The sequence below is a fragment of the Anser brachyrhynchus genome, assembly GCF_964034855.1.
Source record: "Anser brachyrhynchus genome assembly, chromosome: 16".
Lineage (NCBI taxonomy): Eukaryota > Metazoa > Chordata > Aves > Anseriformes > Anatidae > Anser > Anser brachyrhynchus.
The window spans coordinates 15,970,602-15,993,945 of NC_137734.1; the positions used below are offsets into that span (position 1 = coordinate 15,970,602).

Here is a 23,344-nt window from a genome sequence, read left to right on the forward strand (position 1 = left end):
GTGCTCGAGAGTCAGGGCATGCAATTAAGCAAATATACCAGCTTTCTAATCCTTTTGGATGAGGTATTAGAAAGCTTTTCAAAGTATAGCTGTTATCATTGCTTGGGGTTTCTGCATATATGAACTAACCCACATTACAACAAAGCTGAGCTGACTTTGTAATACCCCTTCTTCCACACTGCTATGCACACAGGGGGTACGCTGGGACCATAGGGTATGTCTGCAGTTACTTAGCCTACGCTGCTCGCCCAGAGGCCTCAACTTCGATTTCCTAGGAATTTGAAAGACCACAAACACTTCCCTAACAATGGTCCCTTCTCCCAGCCTTTCAAGTGAGGGGGTTCCTAGAGTAATTCCAGAAAGCGCTGGGTTATTCTATTTGAGGAATCAAGGAGACATGGATTCATGTAGGCAGGACCTGCTCATCCACAACCATGTTAACCTGGTCCTCTAACCTGCCATAAGGGTTCTTTGAAGATTTAAGACTATTATCTAGGCAAGGAACACAAGGAGAGGCGAAGACTCCTACTGCATCGATTTCACAGATTCAGTCACTAGGCAACAAGACTGGAAGACACTGTCTTAGCGGTGCTGCTTCTCTTGCCATTTTGCCTGCCATGGTAGACTCAGGACCTACTCCTTTGTCTTCAGCTGTCTTGAGTTCGGTATTGTACATGGAAGACTCCCTGACCTTCCAGGGAGGGTTACCATTAAACTCCACTCTCAAGGAAAAGCATTGTATGCCACTAGAGCACAGCCTGCTGCTGTCAGGAACCTGCTCAGCCATAACAGCTTATTTTCCTGCCTTGAAAGTTACGTGCTGTAAGACTTCTGGGCTTCACCTCCCCTGTTGGTTATTCCAGCCTGGGCTCTGTTTTCCACATGGGATTTATTGCTATTGACAGATCACTAATTTCCCTGCACAGCTTTCAGGTTTCTACTTGCGTGACCTCATCAGCAACAAACACCACCTAGCTCAGACTCCCAGGAGTCTTCGGGTTGTTCTGTAGGATATTCCAAAACACTTGCTCCCAGGACTCCACTTGTAAAAGCTAAATACCAACAAGCAGATCAAGCAGAGCTTCCAGCATTGGCACTTCTGCTTTTCCTAATGTGTTCCACCACACCAGGCGGAAAAGGTTAGTCTGACCAGGTTGGAAGAAGGTAGCAAACTAATTTAGAGTGGCTTGAGGAAGGCGGTGAGAATGACCGTGAGCCAGACTGTTTTAAAGTTATTCCAGTAGAAAACAGTTTACCAGGGATGTTTTTTTGGAAGAAGCCACTCCTCGCTCAACCACAGCTGTCTAACCCTGAAGAACAGCATTCACTTGATTGCCCAAAGCTGGAGGAGCCTCCAGGGAAGCCTGCTGAAAGACACTACTCCAGCTTTCTGTAGTCAAAGAGATGTAAACGGATGTCACGAGCAAGCTTTCCATGGTAGTTTTTTCAGAAGCACAGAACAGCCTCAGAAGCCTAAAGTGTTGCTTTCTCCTATTCATTTTCAACTTTCCACTTAGCACATACTACAGCTTCATAAGGCTGTGTCAGACATCCGCACCTGTACCAGGCAGCACAAACACCACGAGGTGTTTTCTTCAGCTGCAAATCCCCTGCTTCAGACATACACAAGCCTTTTCTCCAGTATAGAGAAATCTCAACAGTAAGAAGTGGTACCACAGCAAAAATGCAGGATCTGTTGTACTGTTGGTACAACACGGTATGCAAGTCAAACACTGGAACTGACATAGCAGCTCCAGGAGGAACTGCCCTGCTTCTCATATCAGGGACTTACCCTGTCTGAAGTTCTGGAGAGGAAGTTATGAGTCTTCTTGAAAGGGTCTTTGGAGTCACAATACTACCAAGCAGCTGTGCTGCCAACCCTTCTGGAGAACATGATCAGAGATTTCAGCAAGCAGGTGCCAGACAGTTGTTAGCCACAACCCTCTCTCTCCCCCATTTCCCCTTGCCCAAAATCTGAGCATTCAAACAGCTGTTACAGCATGAAGGTAGAGACTACTCAGAAGTCCACATGCCAAGACAACTCCTCCTGCAAGGGTGGAATGGAATGGACAAACTAAAACTGCTCCTAGTGGAGACTTCCTCACACCAACAAGGACGAAAAAGGCTTTGAAGAAAAAAATGAATTTGGATTTTCCAGGACAAGGAGCCAAAGCACTGAGCATTGGCCTGACCTTGCTCCCACACCAAGGGGAGCACACTTACCAGCTTAGTGAAAAAACCCCTCTGTATTTCTCTGAAAAGCCCAGCTAACCCAGACACTCTAAAGACTGCCCGAGGCTGGAGTTATTCCTCCACTTGGCCATTTCCCCACACTTGGACCAGGAACAATTACTGAATTGGAATGAATCACTGCATTCAAGCATCCACCCTTCTTCATGCCAATTATCAAACACCAAGACTGTCTGTAGGATGAAATTCACAGTAAGAGCAGCTGACTCTTCCGAACAAAATGCCCATCTTCTGATGAAGTGCTTTCCGCCAGCTCAGCCTTCGCCTTTAGCTGAGAGTGATCCCTGAGCACACTGATACGTGAGTAGCTACTACAAGGTAAGCCCCAGTATAGACTCATACCATGTCAGCTACTCTGGGGTCTTCCACTTCGTGTCTTTGCAAGTAGGAACTACCATGACCACAAAGGCAGAGGGAGCTGCTCTGCCTCACCACTTCAGGCGGAGCCAGGACTAAGCCCAAGCACATACACTGCGGTCGGTCTGTCCCCAGTAAGGGGACAGTGCACTTGAGTGCCTCAGAGTCAGTCCTGATGCCTGCGATATTGGACCGGGAAGCAAACTAATCAATGCTTCCTACATTTTCCTGTGAAGTACCTTCAAGAAAACATTCAGCTTTAGATACTAAAGCCATACTTTCAGAGGCAGAGAGACCAGTCAGGTTTCTTGGATCTAGGCCCTGCCAGAAGAGTTGAGACAGTTACAACATGCTGACTAAAGATGCTTAGTAAGCAACTAAACACCAGATCTCCATCCCTTACAAGACAACTACTCTGAGTCTCAGCCAGGGTTTAGCTAAAGCTTGGTAAGAATGGAATAAAGCTACCAGAACCTCCTCTGCATGGCTCCTGCCAGGCAGCAGATGCAGTGTGAGCATGCCATCAACATGAGAATGACACGGGGAGAGGGAAGTGCTGTCAAGTAGCTAAAAAACTGGAATGCTGAAACTGTTCCCATTACAACATAAGTTAGAAACCTAGAGTGCATGCTGCAGAAGTTATTTTTTTCCCCGTATAAAGAAGCCACTATTGTTGTCAGCTCTGGCACTATACTGCAGTGAGAGAAAAATTCCTTAATAGTCTTTCAAAGGCCAAAACAACCACGTGCTTTAGAAATTAATAGTCCTGTGGCAAGCAAAGAGGTGGGGAAACACCAAATAAGTGCCTTTAGTTTTCAAGTGTCTGGTTTCCATTGTCTTCCACTCACACAAACCTGGCAAAGCACTGGATGCTCTCCCACTTGCTCCAGCTGTGGCCATGCATCCACGGGGGGCTGGGATGTTCGTAGAAATAGGGCACAGCAGCAGCCCCATGTGCGGTGAGAGCAGAACGCAGGTCCCAGGGCAGCCCCTCATGTGGGTGGCCACCCACCACCCACCAGGCAGCTGCTCTGCCTGCTCCAAGGGGCTCTGAGCACCCAGCTGCAGAAGAGTTGTCCTCACCGATTTACAGGGATGCAATGAGCAGCTAGGAGAGCCCTTCCTGCACAAGTGACCATTCCCTACTTGCTAGGGCTGGTGTCTTCGACAGTCATACCAAGAGTGAATCCAAGCTTCAGGCAGCAATGTAAAAGTTTCTATTACTGGCCCATGCTTCCAGAAGACAAGACGCCTAGGAGATGATAGCAGACAAGCTACATACCAACAAGGCTGAATTCTGAGACTGTGAAAAGAACAACAATGCATTGAAGCATTGATGGGGAAAAAGTCCAACCTCCCTTTCAGCAATAGACATTTAGTTCTTCTATTTCTCTATCTGTAACCAGCACGCACTGTACAGCTGAGGAAACAATAGTAACAAGTTATTTTGGATACTGTTTTGTAAATAGATGCATGGCCAGTTATCTAATCATGGGAACATTAATACAAGGAGGCTCTGACAGAACAGCAGAGCACTTGTAGGGCTATTTAACAGCAAGCTTTCAGCAGCTTGCATCACCTTCATCGGTAAATTCCCATGGAGCTGCAACATCAGCAGCCTATGCTGCAAGACGCCTGGAACGGTTTGTGAAGCGCCACCTCCCTTGGTACTACAGGGCTGCCCCCTCCTACTCCAACCACTACTGTAAACAACCACAAGGACAGTTAAAGGAGGCACCTCTACAGCAAACTTAACTGACATTTAATTGACAGGACACCTGACAGAACTGCTACCAAGCCCAGTGCAACCTAGGCCAGCACCCTCTGCTATCCCCCCCCCAGCATGGATGCCTTATCCCTGGGGAAAGGGTGTAACAACCCAAGTGAGTCACACTGGGCACACAGGAGGCCACCATGCTGTGAGGATTTACACAAGGATACAGCCTGATTTCAACTTGATTTGCATACCTCAGCAGGCCTCACACCAGGAAGTCATTACTGAGTGCTTAGAAAAGATGCAAACAGCTCAGACACCAAGAAAGCAAGGCATGAGAACAAGGTATTTGTGTGGAAGACTACCCTTAACATTGCTCAAGCTCACATTAGTATGTATGAGATCCATGAGCAGACCACAATCTACACCTGTGAGGCCAGAAGGAGCCCTTTGTACAGAAGCACTGCATTAGATGGGCAGCACAGAGCTCAGCCAAGCCATGCACCTCACGCTCTGCACCACACCAGGAGCATTACAGCTGCAGACCTAGGGGCAGCCAGAGCTTGAGGCCAGGCGAAAAAGCAGGGCTATGAAAGCAACCCAGGGAGTCGAAGCCCTTTTCTTTCTCCTTGCAGCTGTTACCTGTCCCCCACCACGCCCACCACAGCCCCGGTTACCACTTGGCATGGACCAGACCTTGTGTGGCCACACAGCACATGAGGGAGCCAGGGAGATGAAGGCTGCAAGGCTCATCAGCATCCCGCTGACCACACAGAGAACAGAGGATCCATATGATTTGTGGTTTCTCTAGGCCAGGAAACCAAGCATATGGCAATTTGCAGCACAATTAACACTAACATTATTAACAGTATTATTAACAGTATTCTGTTAAATTAAGTACCGCATCGCTCAGAGCCAGGGTCATATCTAATTGAAATAGGACACAGCCTCCCAAACTCCTGTCCTACTGGACACATGCCTCTGGGACAGCTCAGCCTCTACCCCAGGACTATTCTGCCAGTGACAGTTTTAGAAGCACTCCCTGTTTGAAATTAAAGGACAGTTCACACTCTACAGCAACGCAGAAGGAAATATCTAGGTTCAGCTCCATCATGCATTTTGAATGAGCAGGCAAGTTTTGCACAAAACCACTGCACCTAAGTTCTGCAGATATTTAGCTATCTGGGCACATACACAATTTCAGGACAACATTTAGTAGTCAAATTCACTGGAATGTCCAGTACCACCATCCAGCAAGCTAAAAAAAATCTTTAATAAATTCAGGACTAAGGACTCTGACCTGTTCTTCCTCTTGGCTTGCTTCAGCAGTGATCTTGAAGCAAGAGCATGATTTAAGGCAAATTTTAACACAGTATGAGTCTGCAGTCACTGAATGCCTGGCTTTACTAGACTGCTTTTTTCATTAGGAAGTTACATTCCAGGATGTTCTGCCCTTTGCCTACCCACCCAGATTCCAGGAGAAGCCACCTTCTCTGCTACATGCAGCACTCCAAGCAGAGGAAAAACACGGAAGATGGCAACACTTAGAGCTAGAAGTGGATTCAAGTAGGCAAATGTTATTGCTGTTCTCAAACCCAGGATGTTATTAGAAAAAACTCTCAGGAGCCTGACTAACTAGAAAACTGCTTTGTGGTTTAATTCAACAGTCCCTGCCAGAAGGAACAAGTTTGCCTTGGGCTTTGGCTCCTGCACCTGAGATGCAAGAAGCTTCAAAACATTAAGGTTTAAGTTATCAAACACTTCCTTTAAATTTAGATTTTTAGATACACAGAATATATATTTGGCACCTTATTAGCAGAACATTCATTAGTTTCTATTAGATATGTATATGAGCAACACAGTGCAATAACATGGAACAATTGCTTCTGAAATTTTAAAGCTAGCTTGCAATCTGACACACCACCTAGGACAACCAAACTACCCTGTGATGTCCCACTCATTTTGAGCATTCAGCCCCTCAGTAGAAACAGAAGTTAATCTGTTGGCTCTGAAGGTGCCAAGGAGAAAGGTGACAAACTGAACCCAAGAGCAAAATAAAGCACAGCACGAAACTCTGGAGGGAGACTGCACTTCAAAAAGCCACAAGCACAAAACCTAGTTTTCCCTACGTGGTTGAGGCCCCTGCTGACCCCCTTCCCATCCCCGCTCCGCTTACAGCTGGCAAATTCTGCAGGCAACTTTGTACAGCACAACAAAGCGAGCAACAAGTGCTTGCTGTCTCTCAAGGCAAGAAGTTATGCCCACTGTACAGGAATGTGAGCAGCTGAGCTACTGCACCCTGAGGAGCATGAGCACAGCTGGAATCGCAGCATTTGAAACAGCCGGTTACTTTGAGAACAGTGCCCCAGGTTCTCACACCTTGATGCCAGACACACTATGAAGTACCACTCCGTTGTGGTAATGAGCATTCTGCTTTCTGGAAGTAGTTAATACCAGAAAAAAGTAGACCTATTCAGACTCCTTGCTGCGGAAACTCACTCCTTTCTTCTGTCAAAGCGATTTTGCCATAAAGCCAGCTAAGAAAGTTATTCATAAATCTCATCCACAAAAAGAAAAAGGAACTTTATCTTTAGTTTTTAATTAGATATTGGAACACTTACAAACTGCAGGGACAAAAGCTCACATATGCATAAGCTCCACTGCTGAATATGCAAAGTTCCCCCTTTTGTAGATACTGCTAGACTACTTCCTTCCTACATTCATGCTCATAGCTGTGTAGAAGCCTTAGCTCCGACCTTCACCACTTCGCAGTACAGGACAACAGTAACCAGAGGACCAGCCCACGGAGCCGAGAACTGCAATCAGCGCTCCTGCAAGGGACACTGGTGGCAGCCTACTGCCCCTGCTTGCTGGACTGCTGTGCATTACACAGGGCAAATTCTGTGCCAATGCAGCCGTGAGCTGTCACAGTCAATCACAAGCAGTGCTGAGCATGGCATGAATCAGACAGTACAGATGGACAGGCTTGGAGAACCTCAGAACAGGAGGCCAGCTGAACAGCATCCGCTCCCCCTTCAAATAAGACGGACTGCTAATAATTCAAAGCCAACCAGACGAAACAGGTCTGCAGCTCTGTCAGTGTCACAGCAGAGCATGCACAGGTATCTCCCAAACCAGCTTTCTCCTGCATACATTTGCTACATGAAAACCTCAAAGGATTTTGAAAGCCTGCAGTTTCTGGGGAAATGCACTGCAGGAGGAGGTTATGCTGCCTCTGAGGCCAGGCCTTCAAATCCTGCAAACAGGCTTCAGCACCAGACAACCTGAGCACCAGAGGTAAACCAGCAGCTCCACCTTCAGCTGCGAGGAGTTCGGATCAAGCAGCGCAGCAGAGCATTATCCACCTATGTTTCCACCCTATCCTTACTCAGTGTTGCCCAAACCACAGTGCACTAAGTCTGTCTGAAAAAAGCAAGTACCACTGACACAGAACTGATTTACATCCTGGAAGCATGTCACTGTTAGCTAGGCCAGATCTTGAATACAGAAACAGTGAAGTGCTACTGTTGTCTTCTTTATGCTTGCCCTGTACGTGACACCATATTAGTAAGCAGTGCTCAACATGACTGGAAAGAGCCCAGACAAGCGCAGACCTTGGCTCAGTATGTTATCTTCCTTCTGGTGAGGGACTGGAAAAGAATGTACAAGACAAAGAACAACTGCATTTTTCTTTAAAGAGAGAAGGGTTCCATTATCTCTTGCCACTCACTGATCAGAAGTTACCAAGTGGTAGAGAGACTTAAAATACAGAGTCCTCTTCTATCACTCTGAAGCATGGTAGCTTAGCTAGATGGGAGCCCAAGGCTTCCAGATACGCTTAAGTGATTTCACTTTAGTCATCTTAAGAGCACCTAACAGCTTTACATCACCTACTTTTCTCTGCAACAGTTTGCTTTGTGCACAAATCTATATCTTGGATGACTTCTGCATGATGTTTGCAGGAGCTGTTTACCTTTGAACAAGTATACATGGCCATTGCTGCTACAGGATCAGGCAGCTCTAGTTTCCAAGTCTTTATCAGAGATCACACAAGACAACTTGATTTTCATCTCCAGGTCCTGGCTTGCAGCACGCAATCTGATGACTTACAATCTGAACAAGCACTTGGTGTCACAGCCCTTAGCTAACTGGTGCTGAAAGAATGTCTCCAACTTCAGTGCTGGAAAGATGCCCAGACAAACTTAGTGATTTTCACTACCTTATCTTTCAGACAGGAATGCTATTTCCCTTAATAACCCAAATACATTTCAGAGGGCTATTCTGCAAAAAAAAAAAAAAGATGTTAGAGCCCACTCTTCCCTTTTAAACTTGGAAACTGCTTTTTATCCTGTAGGTGACCATCTACAGCCAAATCTTTAAGCTTGTTTAAGAGATAGATATACACCCTTCTGTCTACATTTTGGAGAACACAGTGGAACACACTGATTTGCAGTATATCGATTTGGTTCTGCTCCTATCCTTCTCAAGTGCTCAATCTACTTTGGCTGGCCTCTTTTTCCTTCTGCAGTGCAACCATTGTTATGCCAGCCAAGTCAGTCTGAGGGATTGCATTAACTCAAGAAATCTGCAAGTAGGAAAAGGGTTTAGCATGGGGGAAAGGATATCATACAATGCAAACACAAGTTAAAGCATTTACACTAAAGTGCAAGGTGGTCAGCATAGACCTGCTGCTGGAAGCAGTTAAGAGGCTGCAGATGACAAGCAAGGAAGCCTGGAACACTGTTGTCCGCACAGCTGCAACAGAAGAGGTCTGTCTCTATTGCCAACCTCTTGCTCCCCAAAGCAGCACAATGCTGACCTAGTTTTCCTTTATCTAATAGCAACCACAGAAGAACCTATCAAAAAGACCAGAGATCTGTCACTTGTGAGAGCCACTCCTGTTCTGCCCATTCTAGAGCTGGATGAGCCCATTTCTCACTGACAGAGGTTACCTGCTGAAGCCATGGAGAAAGGAGAAGAGCTTCCAAGCTGCCCTATGAATTCACTCAGGTACTTTATATTATTTGAAAGACAGGAATCCAAAGACAACCTACATAGCATCTTCCATCGAACTCATGACATATAATGTATTATTCAGAACTTGGTAGTAGAAATTATCTGGTCATCAGATTATCTGATGTACAGCTGGTATTCAAGTGTGCCAAAAGCCATCACTGGCATAAGAACAAAGCAACTGAGAATATTAGATCACAGACTCATCCACAGAATTACCCCCAGTTAACTCCCTAGAGGGCATAAGTTTGGGGGATAAGGAACTCCATGCAGTCTCATTCTGAAAGAATAAGCCATTTCACAGCCGCTCGTTCCTATAATAAAGAAATCTGTTGGGGATAGCTGGTTAGACAAGCCCATGTGTAATGAAGGGACTAGATTTCTTCTAGTAAGCAATGTATTCCTAGCCTTTAATGGAAATCTCCAAATACTTTGGAATTGGCTGTTTTGCTGTATATAAGGGAAACATTGTCTTATCCTTCCCAGAGATGAGGTAGTTTTCTACACATACTGAGAACTCAAAGCATGCTAAATACATATAAACTTAAAAACCATGTATAATTATAGATGGGCTATTAACTTTTTTCCTGAATTACATCTGTCTGCAAACTATAGTCTTAAGCAATTTCAGTCAGACTTTTTAGCATCCCTTTTCTTCTCTTAAAGAACTATTACATTAGGAGTCTGCAGAGTCAAGTAGCCTCAGTACAGGCAGCTCCACATCCCTTGTAGCAGTCAGGACAGATGTGACCTATGTCAGGTGAAAACTACACATTTTCTACACCCTTCAGTTTTTAACCAAGCTGGCCAGACAGCCAGCTATATTAAGATCAACACCACTGCCAATTAACATGGATTCAAATGCAATTGGCCTTAGTCACGTTTTTCCTTCCACAGGACACTTAAACAGTTCCAAATGACATGAGCACTACTGTCTTCATGCTATGAGCTGCTCTAGCCTTTCAGCCTGAAAACCCAGCAATTCACAAAGTAAATTAGAAAAAGAAGAGGCGTCTGTCAGCAGAACTGTTGGAAAACAGTTTTGATCCCTTCAGGAATACAGCCAGAAATTTCTTGCTAAAAAGAGAACTTGTTTCAGCTTCCATCTTACGTGATATTTTATCCCTTTTGTCTGAACACAAGGCTGCTTAAAACAAGCACCAGTCTAGATAGATCACAGCCCAGAACAGCCCAAGCCAACTGATGCAAGTGCAGTGCAGAGGATTCTTGCTGAACAGTGGGGCCAGCACACAGAGCACCCCAATCTCATCCCACAGCTCCAGCTACCCCCATGTGCAGGGGAAATCTACATTCCCCCTCCCTAATATCAGAACAATGCAAACAGAAGTGTTACAGTCAACGTGCTTCTGTGATAGCTGTAACAAAGCCCCTTTTCAAAGATAAATAACTGAAAAACTTCAGCTATGCATTTACCAGGCAAAGCACTGAAGACCAGAGTCCTGCTTTGCACTGACCAAGAGGAGACTGCAGTGGAGAGGTTGTTACAGCTCGCAGCACACTGTGCCATGCACTCAGACACCTTACAAAAAATGGACAAAGCTGAGGATAAATGCATGGAAGAGACTGTACACACCAGAACACATTCTCACACATTGTCTTAGCAATGGTGAGTCATGGCATTCCAGGAAATAAGACAAGTTCCCAGCACTCCGGCAAAGAACGGAATCAAGCCATGAAAGAAGCCCAGTTCTCTGCTCCATTCCCATCTTCTCTGAGCTCACACATGATGGGATACAAGTCAAATCCTGTCGGCCTTCATGATCTCATCGCACAGCTCTCAACAGCCCTGCTGCTCCAGTATGTGGTTAAGTGTTTCCCACAATGGAAACAATAGTTTCAGAAATTTGAAAGGTAGCAAGAGGCCCCCAGAGTTCACTCAAACGGCCACAAAGGTGATGTACCAGCTTTTTAGGCTGGTACAAGAGCTGCTGCGACAAGCTCAGTGTACCCGGGATCCAGCCACAAAAAGCACCCAGCCCACTACAAGGCGACTGGAACGCAGCCGAGTAGGTACTTGGGTTTTTGGCATCAGACATTTGTTAACAGGGCTCAAGTGAAGCAGCGCTGTGATAGCTGGAGATTTTGGGCTTCCTGCCATGTTTTTTTTTTTTTTAAGTGAGCTCAACACAGACAGCAACGAACAGTTTCAAGAAAGTGGTTGTATTACACCTCTTCCACCACATTCAGCCTCAGTTAAGAGCTCTGCATCATCCCAGACATCTATTGAACTGTTCTGTCTTCTTCCAGGTATAGACTACTGGGGTGGATGGAGTGCAGGGGAATATTTGCAAGCTGCCTCCCAGCTACTTCCGAGTGATGCCACAGCATGTGACATCATGACTGCCTCCATGGGGACAGAGCAACACAACTGCAGCAGAACAGGCCAGTTAGAACATGAAAGCTCTTTTGTGGTTTGAACCATAGTAATTGAGAGAAATAAGAGAAGCTGTTAGAGAAAGTACATCATTCCAACAACAAAAATCTGGCTTTGAGTTTGCCAGGTGAACCTAAAGCCCCTGAACCATGACTATGCATAAAAAGCACTTCTACACTGGAATATTCGTCATATCATTAGCGTCTTTCCTAGCTCCGAGTACACAGAGCACAGCTTGGACCAAAGATACCATTTTTCTTCTCTCATATCAAGTTTTCCCTTCCACTGTAGCCTGCCCACATGCTTCAGAGGCTTCTCAGCCCATCACTCTTAAGCAAATCTTCCCAAGTGCCTTTCAACATGCTACACTTAGCACACACATACGAGTGAACACAAAAGAAACCAACCCAAGGCTGCCAATCCACACAATGAATCATGCCAGCTAAAACTACCTTCAAAGATAGAACAAACCTGGGATTTGAAATGGATTACATGAACAAGATCTGCACGTTCTAGGTATCTACACCATGTTGTTTTCAACACCCAAAGCACTAAGAAAGAACCAGTCTATGCTACGGGAAGTTAACTTGCCCCTAATAACACCCAAACGATTTAAGCCAAATTCAATTCCCTGACTGCTCCCCACATTCCATCCTACTGCACATGTTAACCAGGAAAAACTTGCTCTGGTCCCAGAGATGAGGTAACTGCTAGCTGCACTGCTGCAGAGTGGCCTGGAGCAGCACAAAGCTACTAGGAAGTCCCTGGGGCAGAGCAGCTGCTTGGAGCATACCACAGTCAGGCTTTAAGCCTCAGACATTTCTTGTCTATCGATTCAGCCAGACAGCTACATTCAGGAACACATTTTACGGCATTATTCTCAGGTAGCCTAAACACGACAGCAGGATATGAATACACTTGGGGTTACTTTCTGAGAAAGCAAATGTGAAGGTGTAAGCCACAGGATGAAGTCAGGCTAGCTGGAGTGCGAACAGCTGCACCCAGCAGAGCAGCTTAAGCACAGCAATGCTGATCACACTCATGAGCTGTGGCATTAAGCCTTCAAGGGTAACACTGCTTACCAGACCTGCAATGAGCAGACCTATTTTGTGCTTCTCATACAATTTGATGGGAAGAAGAGGCCTGTCACTTGTGGCAGGGGAAACGGAGCACAGGTCCTAGCCCTGGCTGCCTTGTGTCATGTGGAGGCCAGGGAGCCATCAGGAAAGAAGCTGTTTTATGGTAGGAGGCACAGCTGGCAAGAACTGTAATTGAGTCACTTAAAAAGTGATGCTGAAAATCATCACACCATAAGAATTAGCATAAAACACATTTAACAGGCACCCTTAACTACAGCAGAAGCAGTTCTCAGCCATAAATCCATCCAAGTGAGAGTCACTGTACACAATACTTCTACCACCTCTTACCTCAGTTTTATGAAGTTATTTCACATGTAACAGCAAGACTTGATTTAAAACATTAACAGCAACTAGAGTTACTGCTGGGATTCATCCAGCCATTAATAACACGCCATCCTATGGCACTTCTGAGAAATGGCATAACAGGTCTTCCTGCAGCCTCCCCACCTGTGAACACCACAGATTAAAGCTGCAGAAGAACACACCTGCATGCTTCCATCTGCAGTACAGTACCTGAGGGGCACCGTGTTTCAAAAACTATTGTTTTACCCAATAGTTAATTCATTCTTCAGCATTTCTGGCATGCAACCTAGTTCACCCAGAACTGCAATCACATCCAGCAGCTATCTGAACACATACCATCACCCATACCCAAAGCATGTTTGTTAACATAGCAAGAACTAGAAGAAAGCAGAACACATGATTAAGTGTGAACCAGACCTTGAAGCAGAGGGAAAAAAAACATTATCAACAGAAGGGAAAGAAATCATGGAAGCAGAAACAACAACTCTGGAAGCAATCAGCCTCTAAAGTTATTTTTAGAGCTACCTCTCCCAGCACCCTGGATATTCAGACACTTTAAAAAAATCAGAAAAAAATCAAAGGTAAGCACACAAATAGCATGCCAGAAGAAAGCAGACAGTGCTTCAAAGTCTACTGCTGTTGCAACACCAGCAGCCTAAATGGCTGGCCCAATTCTGTCCTTTGATTCAAGGAGGCCTCATTAGCCCGAGTCCTACTTTGCTCTGTGGAGCAAGCACACAGCAACTCCACCAACTCTGCTGGAGAGCTGCCACATGTGTGCCGGGGTAGATGGTGAGAGCTGCAGCAGGCCTGGAGACCACAGCAGAATGTCAGTCCAACAGGACAAAGCACAGCACTTCAAAGAGGCAAGATGACAGACACTTTCATCTTTGCTCTTTAAAGCTCTCTATTTAACACCCAAGATGACAGGTGAGGAAGTTTCCTCTGCATGTTCAACAGCCCTCCCTCTCTGGGTGAGCCACCTCCCCAGGACAGGCCCCAACAGGAGAGGAGGGGTACGTACCGCACCCACACTTGGTGTCAGTAGCTCGCTAGTGAGCATTTGTTCCTCCAGCCCTGAACAGCATTGGAGCCACCACTTCGGGGCTGGAAGACAAGGCAAGGCTCATGCCTGCTGGGAGCCTTCCCTGCGCCCTGCACAGCTCTACAGAGGTTCACAGCAACACGTAGAATCATAGAAACACAAGGTTGGAAAGGACCGACAAGATCATCTAGTCCAACCATCCTCCTATCACCAATACTACCCACTAAGCTACTAAATCGTATCTCATAGCACCTTGTCCAGGTGCTTCTTGAACACTGCGAGGGACAGTGACTCCACCACCTCCCTGGGCAGGCCGTTCCAGTGCCTGACCACTCTTCAAGAGAAAAATTTTCCTGGTATCTAGTCTAAGTCTCCCCAGACACAACTTGTGGCCATTTCCTCAAGTCCTATCATTCATTATCTGGGAGAAGAGGCCAACCTCCTCCTCAACACAACCTCCCTTCAGGTATTTGCAGAGAGCAATGAGGTCTGCCCTGAGCCTCCTCTTCTCCAGACCAAACACCCCCAGCTCCCTCAGCCGCTCCTCACAGGACTTGTGCTCCAGGCCCTTCACCAGCTTTGTAGCCCTTCTCTGGACACGCTCTAGGGCCTTGATGTCCTTCTTGTAGTGAGGGGCCCAAAGCTGAACACAGCACTCGAGGTGTGGCCTCACCAAAGCAGAGCACAGGGGGACGATCACCTCCCTGGTCCTGCTGGCTGCACTATTCCTGACACAAGCCAGGATGCCACTGGCCTTCTTGGCCACCTGGGCGCACTGCTGGCTCATGTTCAGCAGAGCATCCATCAACACCCCCAGGCCCCTTTCCTCTTCAGTCTTCTAGCCACTCTGCCTAAAGCCTACAGCATTGCATGGGGTTATTGTGGCCAAAGCATAGGACCCGGCACTTGGCAACACAGAGACCTAATGCTCCTCTCAAACAACTGGACAGCAGCAGGGGTCAGGGGCCAGTGTGCCTGGATCCTGCCAGCTGTGGGCCTCCCAGGGAGGACAGCACCACCAGGCCCAACCACTCACCTCACCCTACAGCAAAGAACAGCAGCCAGAACCGCAGAGCCTCACCATGCCCCAAGGCAGCCCCAGCCACCCAGGGGAGCTGGGCCCTGGCCCAGCAGGGAGCAGGCAGAGGGCAGCACGGCCAGCGCCAGCACCACACATCAGCCCAGCAGCTGACACAGGCAGCTGAGGCAGCAAGAGCCTGCGTCCCTGTGGTGATGCGACCACTGTGCAGCCCTTCATGCAAGGGCCACAGCCCCGCTCCAGCTTGGGCCTGAGCAGCTCCTCGCACCCAGCTGCCATCCTTCCTGCCTCTTACATCTCCTGCTTCTGAACAGGCCAGATGTTCACAGCTAAAATGGCCTGACTCCTATTTACATTATTTCTAAAGTTTATGTATTTCTTCAGATCTGATGGCTCTTTGACATCAACTCCCTGAAGCACTCTGAAAATGAATTAAAGCATTACAAAGACGAAGAGCCAAGAGAGCCAACATACTGAAACTACAGAAACCAGTCCACAGCCACACAGCAACCAAGCAGGTCAGTTTAAACACTGGCCTCTTCTTGAGGGACAAAGATGTCCACTGAAAGCACACACAAGGCATGCACAATTTGTACAGCAGACAGGGACAGCATTTGCTCAGGACTGAGGACAGATCCACACAGGCCTTTTGTTTCCCTTCCCCAAATGCCTATGGTTCCTCCCAGTCATTTGGCTTGAGAAGCACGAGCAACTTCCACAATAGCAGAAACATCAGAGCCTGCATTGGCAGCCTCCCCTCAGCAACCCAGAGCATTTTGCAGCACTCATCTCTAGTAAGCAAGTTAACAGAGCAGTGATAAAAGCTAATGTGTGGCATAATATAACTATTAGCAGCAGCCGCCTCCAGAATACCCTAGAAGATTGCAGGGTGACAGTGAGATGCAGACACTGGAGCCAGGTGCCAAGTGCAAAGCCAAGCTCAGGCAGCAGCAGCCTCTTGCCTTGGCCACCATGCTGCAGGTTACAGATCTCCATTTCCTGGTACCCAGGATTTCCCCGCTCAAGGCCTTGTTCTTGGCACACTGCAACCTGGAGGGTCACTGTACCCAGGATTTCCCCGCTCAAGGCCTTGTTCTTGGCACACTGCAACCTGGAGGGTCACTGAACCCAGCACTTCTGAATCCAAGTAGCTGCTTTGTCCAGCACCAGAGCTCAAGGTTGTGCAAGCGCTGTCCAACTTCTTTCTCCTTCCAATGGGTCAGAATAAGCAGCTGCTCAGGCACTTGGGGGTGGAAGCTCTCCATCCCTGTTCCACTAGTGCCAACTTCCCAAACCCATCTTCTCCCCAGGGGAGTCCCCCTGCACACCATAGGCAGCTGAGCATTCCGCCAGCTCCACACTGCCAAGGAGCTTGCTTTGCTCAGAGTAGCAGCGCTAAGAGGCCAAAATCCTCAGCCCAGGATTGCTACTCAACTGGCAGGTCAGACAAGAAAACACTGGTAGCCTTTCAATAGAGAGCATGAAAACCTGGAAGAGTTCCTGGACAGAAGTGTTGTGACTCAGGACCTCATGTTTGGGCCACGCTGAGAGACTGGGAAAAGCCTCAGGGTTCAAAGAAGGAAGAGAAGGCTTCTTAACAAAACAGTTACTGAAGTGACCTTACAAGAGGCAAGGGGAGACTGGCTGTACAATAGCATGCTGGCGCTCAAGCTGTTCTGACGCATGCTGCTCTCTGTAAGAGCAGCACTAACCAGTCTGGCAGCCAAACAGGCAGTGCAGCAGCTCCTAACCAGCACCTTTAGAGGAAGGTTCAAGAATCCTCATGGGAACATTTCCACTGTGACCTGGGACACTTTCTAGCATCAGACATCCATAGTTGCCTAGTACATAAGGCCCAAGAGGTATGGGTTAACTTCCCAGTTTTGAGTTTCAGTTTAATGCAACTGTAGGTATCCCCACCCCGGCTATGAAGTTTGAGATCCCTCTTGAGCACAGCAAATGCCCTGCAGGGACTACGTTCAGTTTGAACATTCCCCAAATATAAAAAAACAATGCAAATAATTCTCTTAGAAGTTTGACTAATCTTATGACAAGAACTTCCATTAAAAATTCCCTTTTATCAACTCTTAAATACCTTTCGGCTCTCATCAAATGTTACCTTGCACTATGACAGAGCATCAGTGGAAAGTCACATTCGGCTTCTAATCTTTGCTTTAATTTTACACTGACAGCTCACACTACACATAAGAATTTACTTTTCAGACATCACGTAAGAATTTACTTCAGACATTCACTACTTGAGTTTTTCCATCAGTTTCAAACTGGAGAGACAACACAGTAGCTTAAGCTTTGATCTTAGAATTAGGCTTAAAAGAAGAGATCACTGCAGTCAAATCTGGACTTCTTAACAAAGAGTACTAAATAGGATGTACAAAACTGAGAGTCAACATGTCCTTAATGTAAATACTAGTGGTAAGTTAAATTTATGCATCCTTGTACTGCTTCTCTTATGAGTGCTGCCATTCGATGCAGCAAGGTACAGCCTGTTTCTGGCTAGTCCACTGTAAAGAGACTTTTTGTTCTCCCAGTGTTGCAAGAAGAGATGACAAGCTTAACCCCTAGACATCCCATATGGCAGTAAGGATAATCAAGTTCCTGCACACGCTGTCTGCTATGAGGGAGCAGTGGCAGGGTGTAGTACTTCAACCCACATAGGTATCAGACATCCTTCTTGCATCACAGTACATGTACGTGCCCCTCTGCTCCTTTAGCAGTAATTTCACAAGACCAAACCTCCAGCCACCAGACCTGGCAAGGTAAGAGAATCACAACCCTGCTGCTGTCTTCTCCAGAGCATATAAATGCTGCAAACAAAAATTCAGGAACAATTCCTCCAGGGGAATTCCAGTTTCCTCTCCTTGAGGGAGAAAGGCAGGCTCTGAAGCCCCTAATCGAGTGCACCTTCTCCTCACAGCCCTGTTCAACAAATCACTCACTCAGGTTTCAGACCTTCAGCAAACCCCAGCATCTCAGCAACAAGTGCTGCCTTCAGGCCTCCTAATTCTTTCCTATATAACCGTACTGTTACACACTGCTGGGTGAATCTGTATGTTTACCTGCTTACAGTTTTCAGGTCACTATAGCAGCATGCCCCAAGAGACTTCCCTACAACCTTCCTGCTTCATTATCACCTGCAGGGGAGGACTGTCACTGCCCCGGACAGCTGACTGTCCATACCGCAGTACGTAAATGCTATTACTGCCCTACCTCGCATTGTCTGTTATGCTCAGTCTCCGTAAAAACTAAAAAATGGATTCACACATTTATGTATTTGAACACTTAACTATCTTCAGCAGAAATTCAAAATACTTCTGAAACAGCACATTTCAGGCTTATAGGCCGTATCCTGGCAGGGCAGAAAAGTGAAGCAGAGGGCTAAGCTTAGGCCAGGACTTCAGTCATGGGGTAGTTACAGTAGTTACTTCCCTTGCCTACTGCTCCTGCAGAGGACAGAAGGCTCACAGTGTTCTCATCTGCACCAAGTGGCCAATAATTCATTAATGCCACAAGAGGAACTGAAGCAGACAGAATTCCTGCTCTCCTCATTAACTAGCACACCTGTGAATAGTTTACCTTTCACTTGTTTAAGGACAAGTTACTTCAAACCCCCAGTATCATTCTGTCCCCCCACTTCTCCCTCTGTCCAGGTGGTAGGCTAGCCAGAGGTCACAGGCTGCAGACCAGGAGAGAAGGGAGGGATAAACACATTCTTTGTGAGCTCTCCCAGGGGAACCTAGTTCACCATTCTCATCCCTCAAGCCTCAAATACAGCCTGCACAGAACTTGATCCAATAGCCTGAACTCTAATCTCCTTTCCAAGCAAACTGCAATTATACTTAGTATTTCTCCCCTCCCTTTTTAAATCTGCTCTGACAGGAAACACACTGACAACTTTTCACTGAAGAAATTACAGTAGATTTTTCTTGAACAAGGCCACCCGCCTGCACAGCCTTAATCCTTGCAGCTCACATATGTTACTGTAACTTGCACTGCACTGAATCCAATTATGCCTCCTCAATCCATTAAAAAATATTTGAGGCTGTCACACAGGTTGCACAGAGCAGAAGTATCAGCTGAGGAGACAAAAACAGGCCCTGCTGCAGCATGGCTTTGCAACCTTATTTCTGCAGAGACATCTACAGCATTATTAAGAGAATTAGCAGCAGAGACTGTTACAGGTTCCACTGAATAGTTCACTCCAAACTACCGGAGGCTGGACTCAGCTCTACAGAGGAGACCAGAACTGACATACAGTTATTTGTAAGTGCTTGGCAGTTACTAGTTATCCATTAAAAGCTTTTAAAATTACATTGCTCTGGCAGCATGCACAGCTCAGAGTGAGCTCACAGAACAGCAGGCCTCCCATGCATTACACGTTATGTTAGAACAGCAGACGGATAACCTTGAGCTAAGTAGCCAGAAGCATCCACAAATCTCAACTGCACATGCAGATTAGGTATCCAACTACTGACTCACCCACAGCTGCAAAGCAAAATGCAAGCTCTCCCCAGCAGCTGACAACATTTGCCCCTGCAGCCAGAGGAACAGAGCACAAGCTACAGCTGATCAAGTTCCACAAAGGTACCTGTTGGCCTCAGAGGTGCTGAGGGCTGCACGATTTACCAACTCACACCACATTTTCAATCTTCTCCATACAGCCAACCCACAAATAAAGAAAATTAAGTTCTGCCATTATTGCCCTTGCTGACAAGGATCTGCTGGGGACTGAACAGGGCTTTCTTGTCCTTTCAGAGCTGCCATGCCACACAGTGGCTGTGCCCCAGCACTTACAGGCCACATTACAGATCCAGGGGCCTCCTTACACCTATTTCAGCTACAGAGAAACGGCTTGTACAGACACTACAGATGTTAACAAGCTACAGATGCAAAATTCCTTTTTTCCTTTAAACAGCCATTTAGCACCTGCATCTTAATAAAGAAGGACAAGCTTCTAGATTTTCCTTAACTACAACATCTGTCTGCCACAAGTAACCTTTTCCTGAAACCCATGTACTGCTGCAGAGTAAGCACACATGATATTTATCTGAAAGACAAGCGGGCTAGATCTGATCACTAGTTATGTGCGCTTCTCCCCACAAACACATTCAAAGCACTAACTTCACAGCAGCAAATTTCTCCTGGAAGAACAAGCACCAGCTAAGCAATTTGGACCCTTCAGAGTCAAGTCTGCCAACTTACACGAGTTGGCAATCTGGCTTGTTATCATCCCACATGAGTGGAATTTATTTTTAGGACCCAATGCCACATGCTGCGTTTTTTTGCCCTCCCCCAACTCACAAGTTAAAGCCCAGGAGCCAGAGATCCCGGTTCCGTTCCCATCTCAAATACACATTTCCGGTATGCCCTGAGGTCAAGGTCCATACTTTCACAGAATAAGTAATATTACTCCTACCAACATCATCCTAGAAATAATCCTTCTCTTTGAACCTCTTAATAAAGACTCCAGTAGAAATTAGGAGTTTACAGTTACGCAGTGCTCAAAGCAACTGTAAAACACCCTTCCCTCTGACACCTCACACTACCACCAGAACTGTTGCTGCTATTAAATTCAGAGGCACTCAGCCTAAGCCACAAGCCCCTTGAAGAGGGCAGGGCAGCTCACCGTTGGCATGTAACACCAGGCAGCCTCAGCTGGGACCTGATCTCATCCCAGGCCAGAGAGACTGGAGCACTGTGGCCAGCCCACCGAGCGCGGGGTGCTGCTGAGCGCCTGCCCGTAACAGCAACGGGCACTGGAAACCTCGGCATCCGTTCAGCATCCAGACATCCTTTCTTGGGGGGAGGAAGAATCCTAACAGCACCTTGAAAAGGGGTCGGTGTCGCTTCGGGAAGCGTGCGATCTAGCGAAACACTATTTCATTTTCTACAGCACCCGGGGACTCCTTCAAGGCCTTAAGCACCGGCCTGGGGCACCCGGGCACTGACCTGCCGTGACCCTGCTTCGCTCAGCAGAGGCTGGGGGGAGCAGCGGGGCGCTGGCCGGCCGGTAACGGAGCTCTCCTCCTTTCCTTCCCTCCCGCTCCCGGCTCCCTCGCTGAGGCACAGAAGCGGGCGAGGGCCCGGTGCCGCCGGCCGCCTGCTCGCGGGAGGCGGGCGCCCTCCCGGGGCCCTCCCGCCCCTCGGCGCGGCGCTGGCCGGCGGCAGCCGTCCCCGGCCGGGCGGAGCGAAGCGCGGGGCCCCGACCCCGCGGCGGCAGCCACGGCAAGCAGGGGAGGAAGCGGGGCCCGCCCGTCCCGGGCCGCGGGGCGCGGGGAGCGGCAAGCGGAGCGGAGCAGGCAGGCGGGGCGCGGCGCCCCCGCCGCGGAGCCATGCAGGGCCCGGCCCGGCCCCCCGCCCGCCGCGCCCCGGGCACGCACTCACATTGCTTGAGGAGCTCCAGACACAAAGCCATGGGAGACACAAAGGAGGGGCGGAGGGGACCGGAGACACGGGGAGGCGCGGCGCGGGGGCGCTCGGCCTCGCCCCGCCGAGGGGGGCTGCGGGCCGCTCGGCCGCGGCGGGGAGGTCGGGCCCGGCGGCGGAACAGAAGGGCGGGCGCCCGGCTCGGGCCGCGCTCGGTGCTCCTGCGGCCGCGGCCGGCGAGAGAAGGGAGGAGACGCGCACAGCCCCCGCACTCACCGCGCCCGCCCGCCGCTCCGGCTGCGCGCTGCGGGCGGGGCCGCGCCTTTAAAGCCGCCGGCACGCCCCGCGCGTCATCGCCCGCGCCCCGCGCAGGCGCGGCGGGAGGGGCCCCGCCCCCGCCCCGCCCCGCCCCGCCCCGCCCCGCCCCGCCCGCCGCCGGGCCCCCGCGGAGGGGGGGAGGGGGGAGGGGGGCGGCGGAGCGGGGCCGCCCCGGCGGGAGGCGGGCGCGAGGCCGGCGGGGCTGCCCCGCACCGCGAGCCCTGCTCGGCCCCGGCGCGGCCACGCTGGCGGAGGCGGCCCCGAGGTCGGCGCGGGGGGGACGGAGGGGGAGTCCCGCACGGGGCGGGTCCGGCTTCCTGCCGGGGGCGCGGGGCGCTGGCCGCGGCGTTGCCCCGGGGTGAGAGCAGGGCCGGCGGGGAGGGACGTCTCCTTCCATCCGGGGGCCCAGATAAACGGGCCGGGAAGCGGCGGGGCTGCGGGGCTTTCCCGGTGCGGGGGTTTCCCGAAGTGGCCGGCCGGGCTCCGCTGTGGCAGGGACGGGGAGAGCACAGCCTCCCTTAGCTGGACGTGCTGCGTGCTGCAGGGCTGTGCTTCGGGCCCGGTCAACCCCTGGGCTGCAGCCTGAGGCGGGCTGCGGGGGGAGAGGGCACCCGCAGCCCGGCACCCGCGGCCCGGCACCCGCAGCCCTGCAGACGGATGTGCCTCCTGCTGCGTCGCTGCTCCTCTGCTTGGGCAGCCCTGAGCTGGGCATCTGGACTGCCACATCTGCCCCGCGGCGTGGCACTAGGCAGTGCCCGTGAGCCAGGCGTGGGCAGGGGGCTCGTTCTCGGGCGCAGCGCGGGGCTCTGTGGGCAGCGGTGCTGCCGCAGGGCTCAGGCAGGCAGCAGGCGCGCTGCCTGAGCTCGAGGTACGGTCGGTCCTCGGATGCTCTGGTCCAGTTCTGACTCCGCGCGTTCCCTGTGCTCAGCGCAGAAGGGCTGGTCTGGCTTCTGCAGCAAGGAACAGGGAAAGCGCCTGGGCGAAGTGGCGTGCCCAGCTCAGCGCTGCTAGGCGAGGGTAGGTAGGGCTGAGGCACCGCCAGCCTTGGCTTTCAGGGATGGAGTCCCCGTGGCTGTTCTGCAGCAGCTCGCTAACACAGAGCCCAAGTGGGGCCAAAGTTGTAGCGGTGAGACACCCATGGCTTGGGGCCTCTCCCCTCTGCTGCCTACCAAGACAAGCAAGAAAGCTTTCAGCCTGGAAAACAAGGACAGGCTGGGGAGTGGGGATCAGCGGTGGACTGAGAGCCCCTTGTCACGCAGGTGGTCAGCAACTCTGCAAAGCTCCGAGCTGATCTCTTCCTGAGAAGACCATACAGTGGCTCAGTAGATGGAAGAAGTGATAGAAAAGCATGAAGGGGGGAGAGGAAAAGCAATCCAGAATGAGAGAA

At 49.4% G+C, this 23,344-nt stretch overlaps 1 protein-coding gene across 10 annotated transcripts in view; it reads right to left on the bottom strand.

Moving 5' to 3' along the window:
- DLGAP4 (DLG associated protein 4) overlaps positions 1 to 23,344 on the bottom strand; it is a 182,238-nt gene that overhangs the window by 26,891 nt on the left and 132,003 nt on the right. Inside the window, exon 1 of one of the 10 annotated variants that reach the window (XM_080558473.1) lies at positions 21,916 to 22,031. The exons of 6 other annotated variants lie outside the window; for them this stretch is intronic. Coding sequence is in view for 1 of the 4 variants with exons in the window: in XM_080558471.1 (XP_080414597.1) it covers positions 21,658 to 21,688 (31 nt within the window). In the remaining 3 variants the exon portion in view is untranslated. Of the gene's footprint in view, positions 1 to 21,657; positions 22,032 to 23,344 lie in introns of those variants that run through there. 3 more of the 10 variants (XM_080558465.1, XM_080558471.1, XM_080558472.1) reach the window with 3 other exon arrangements.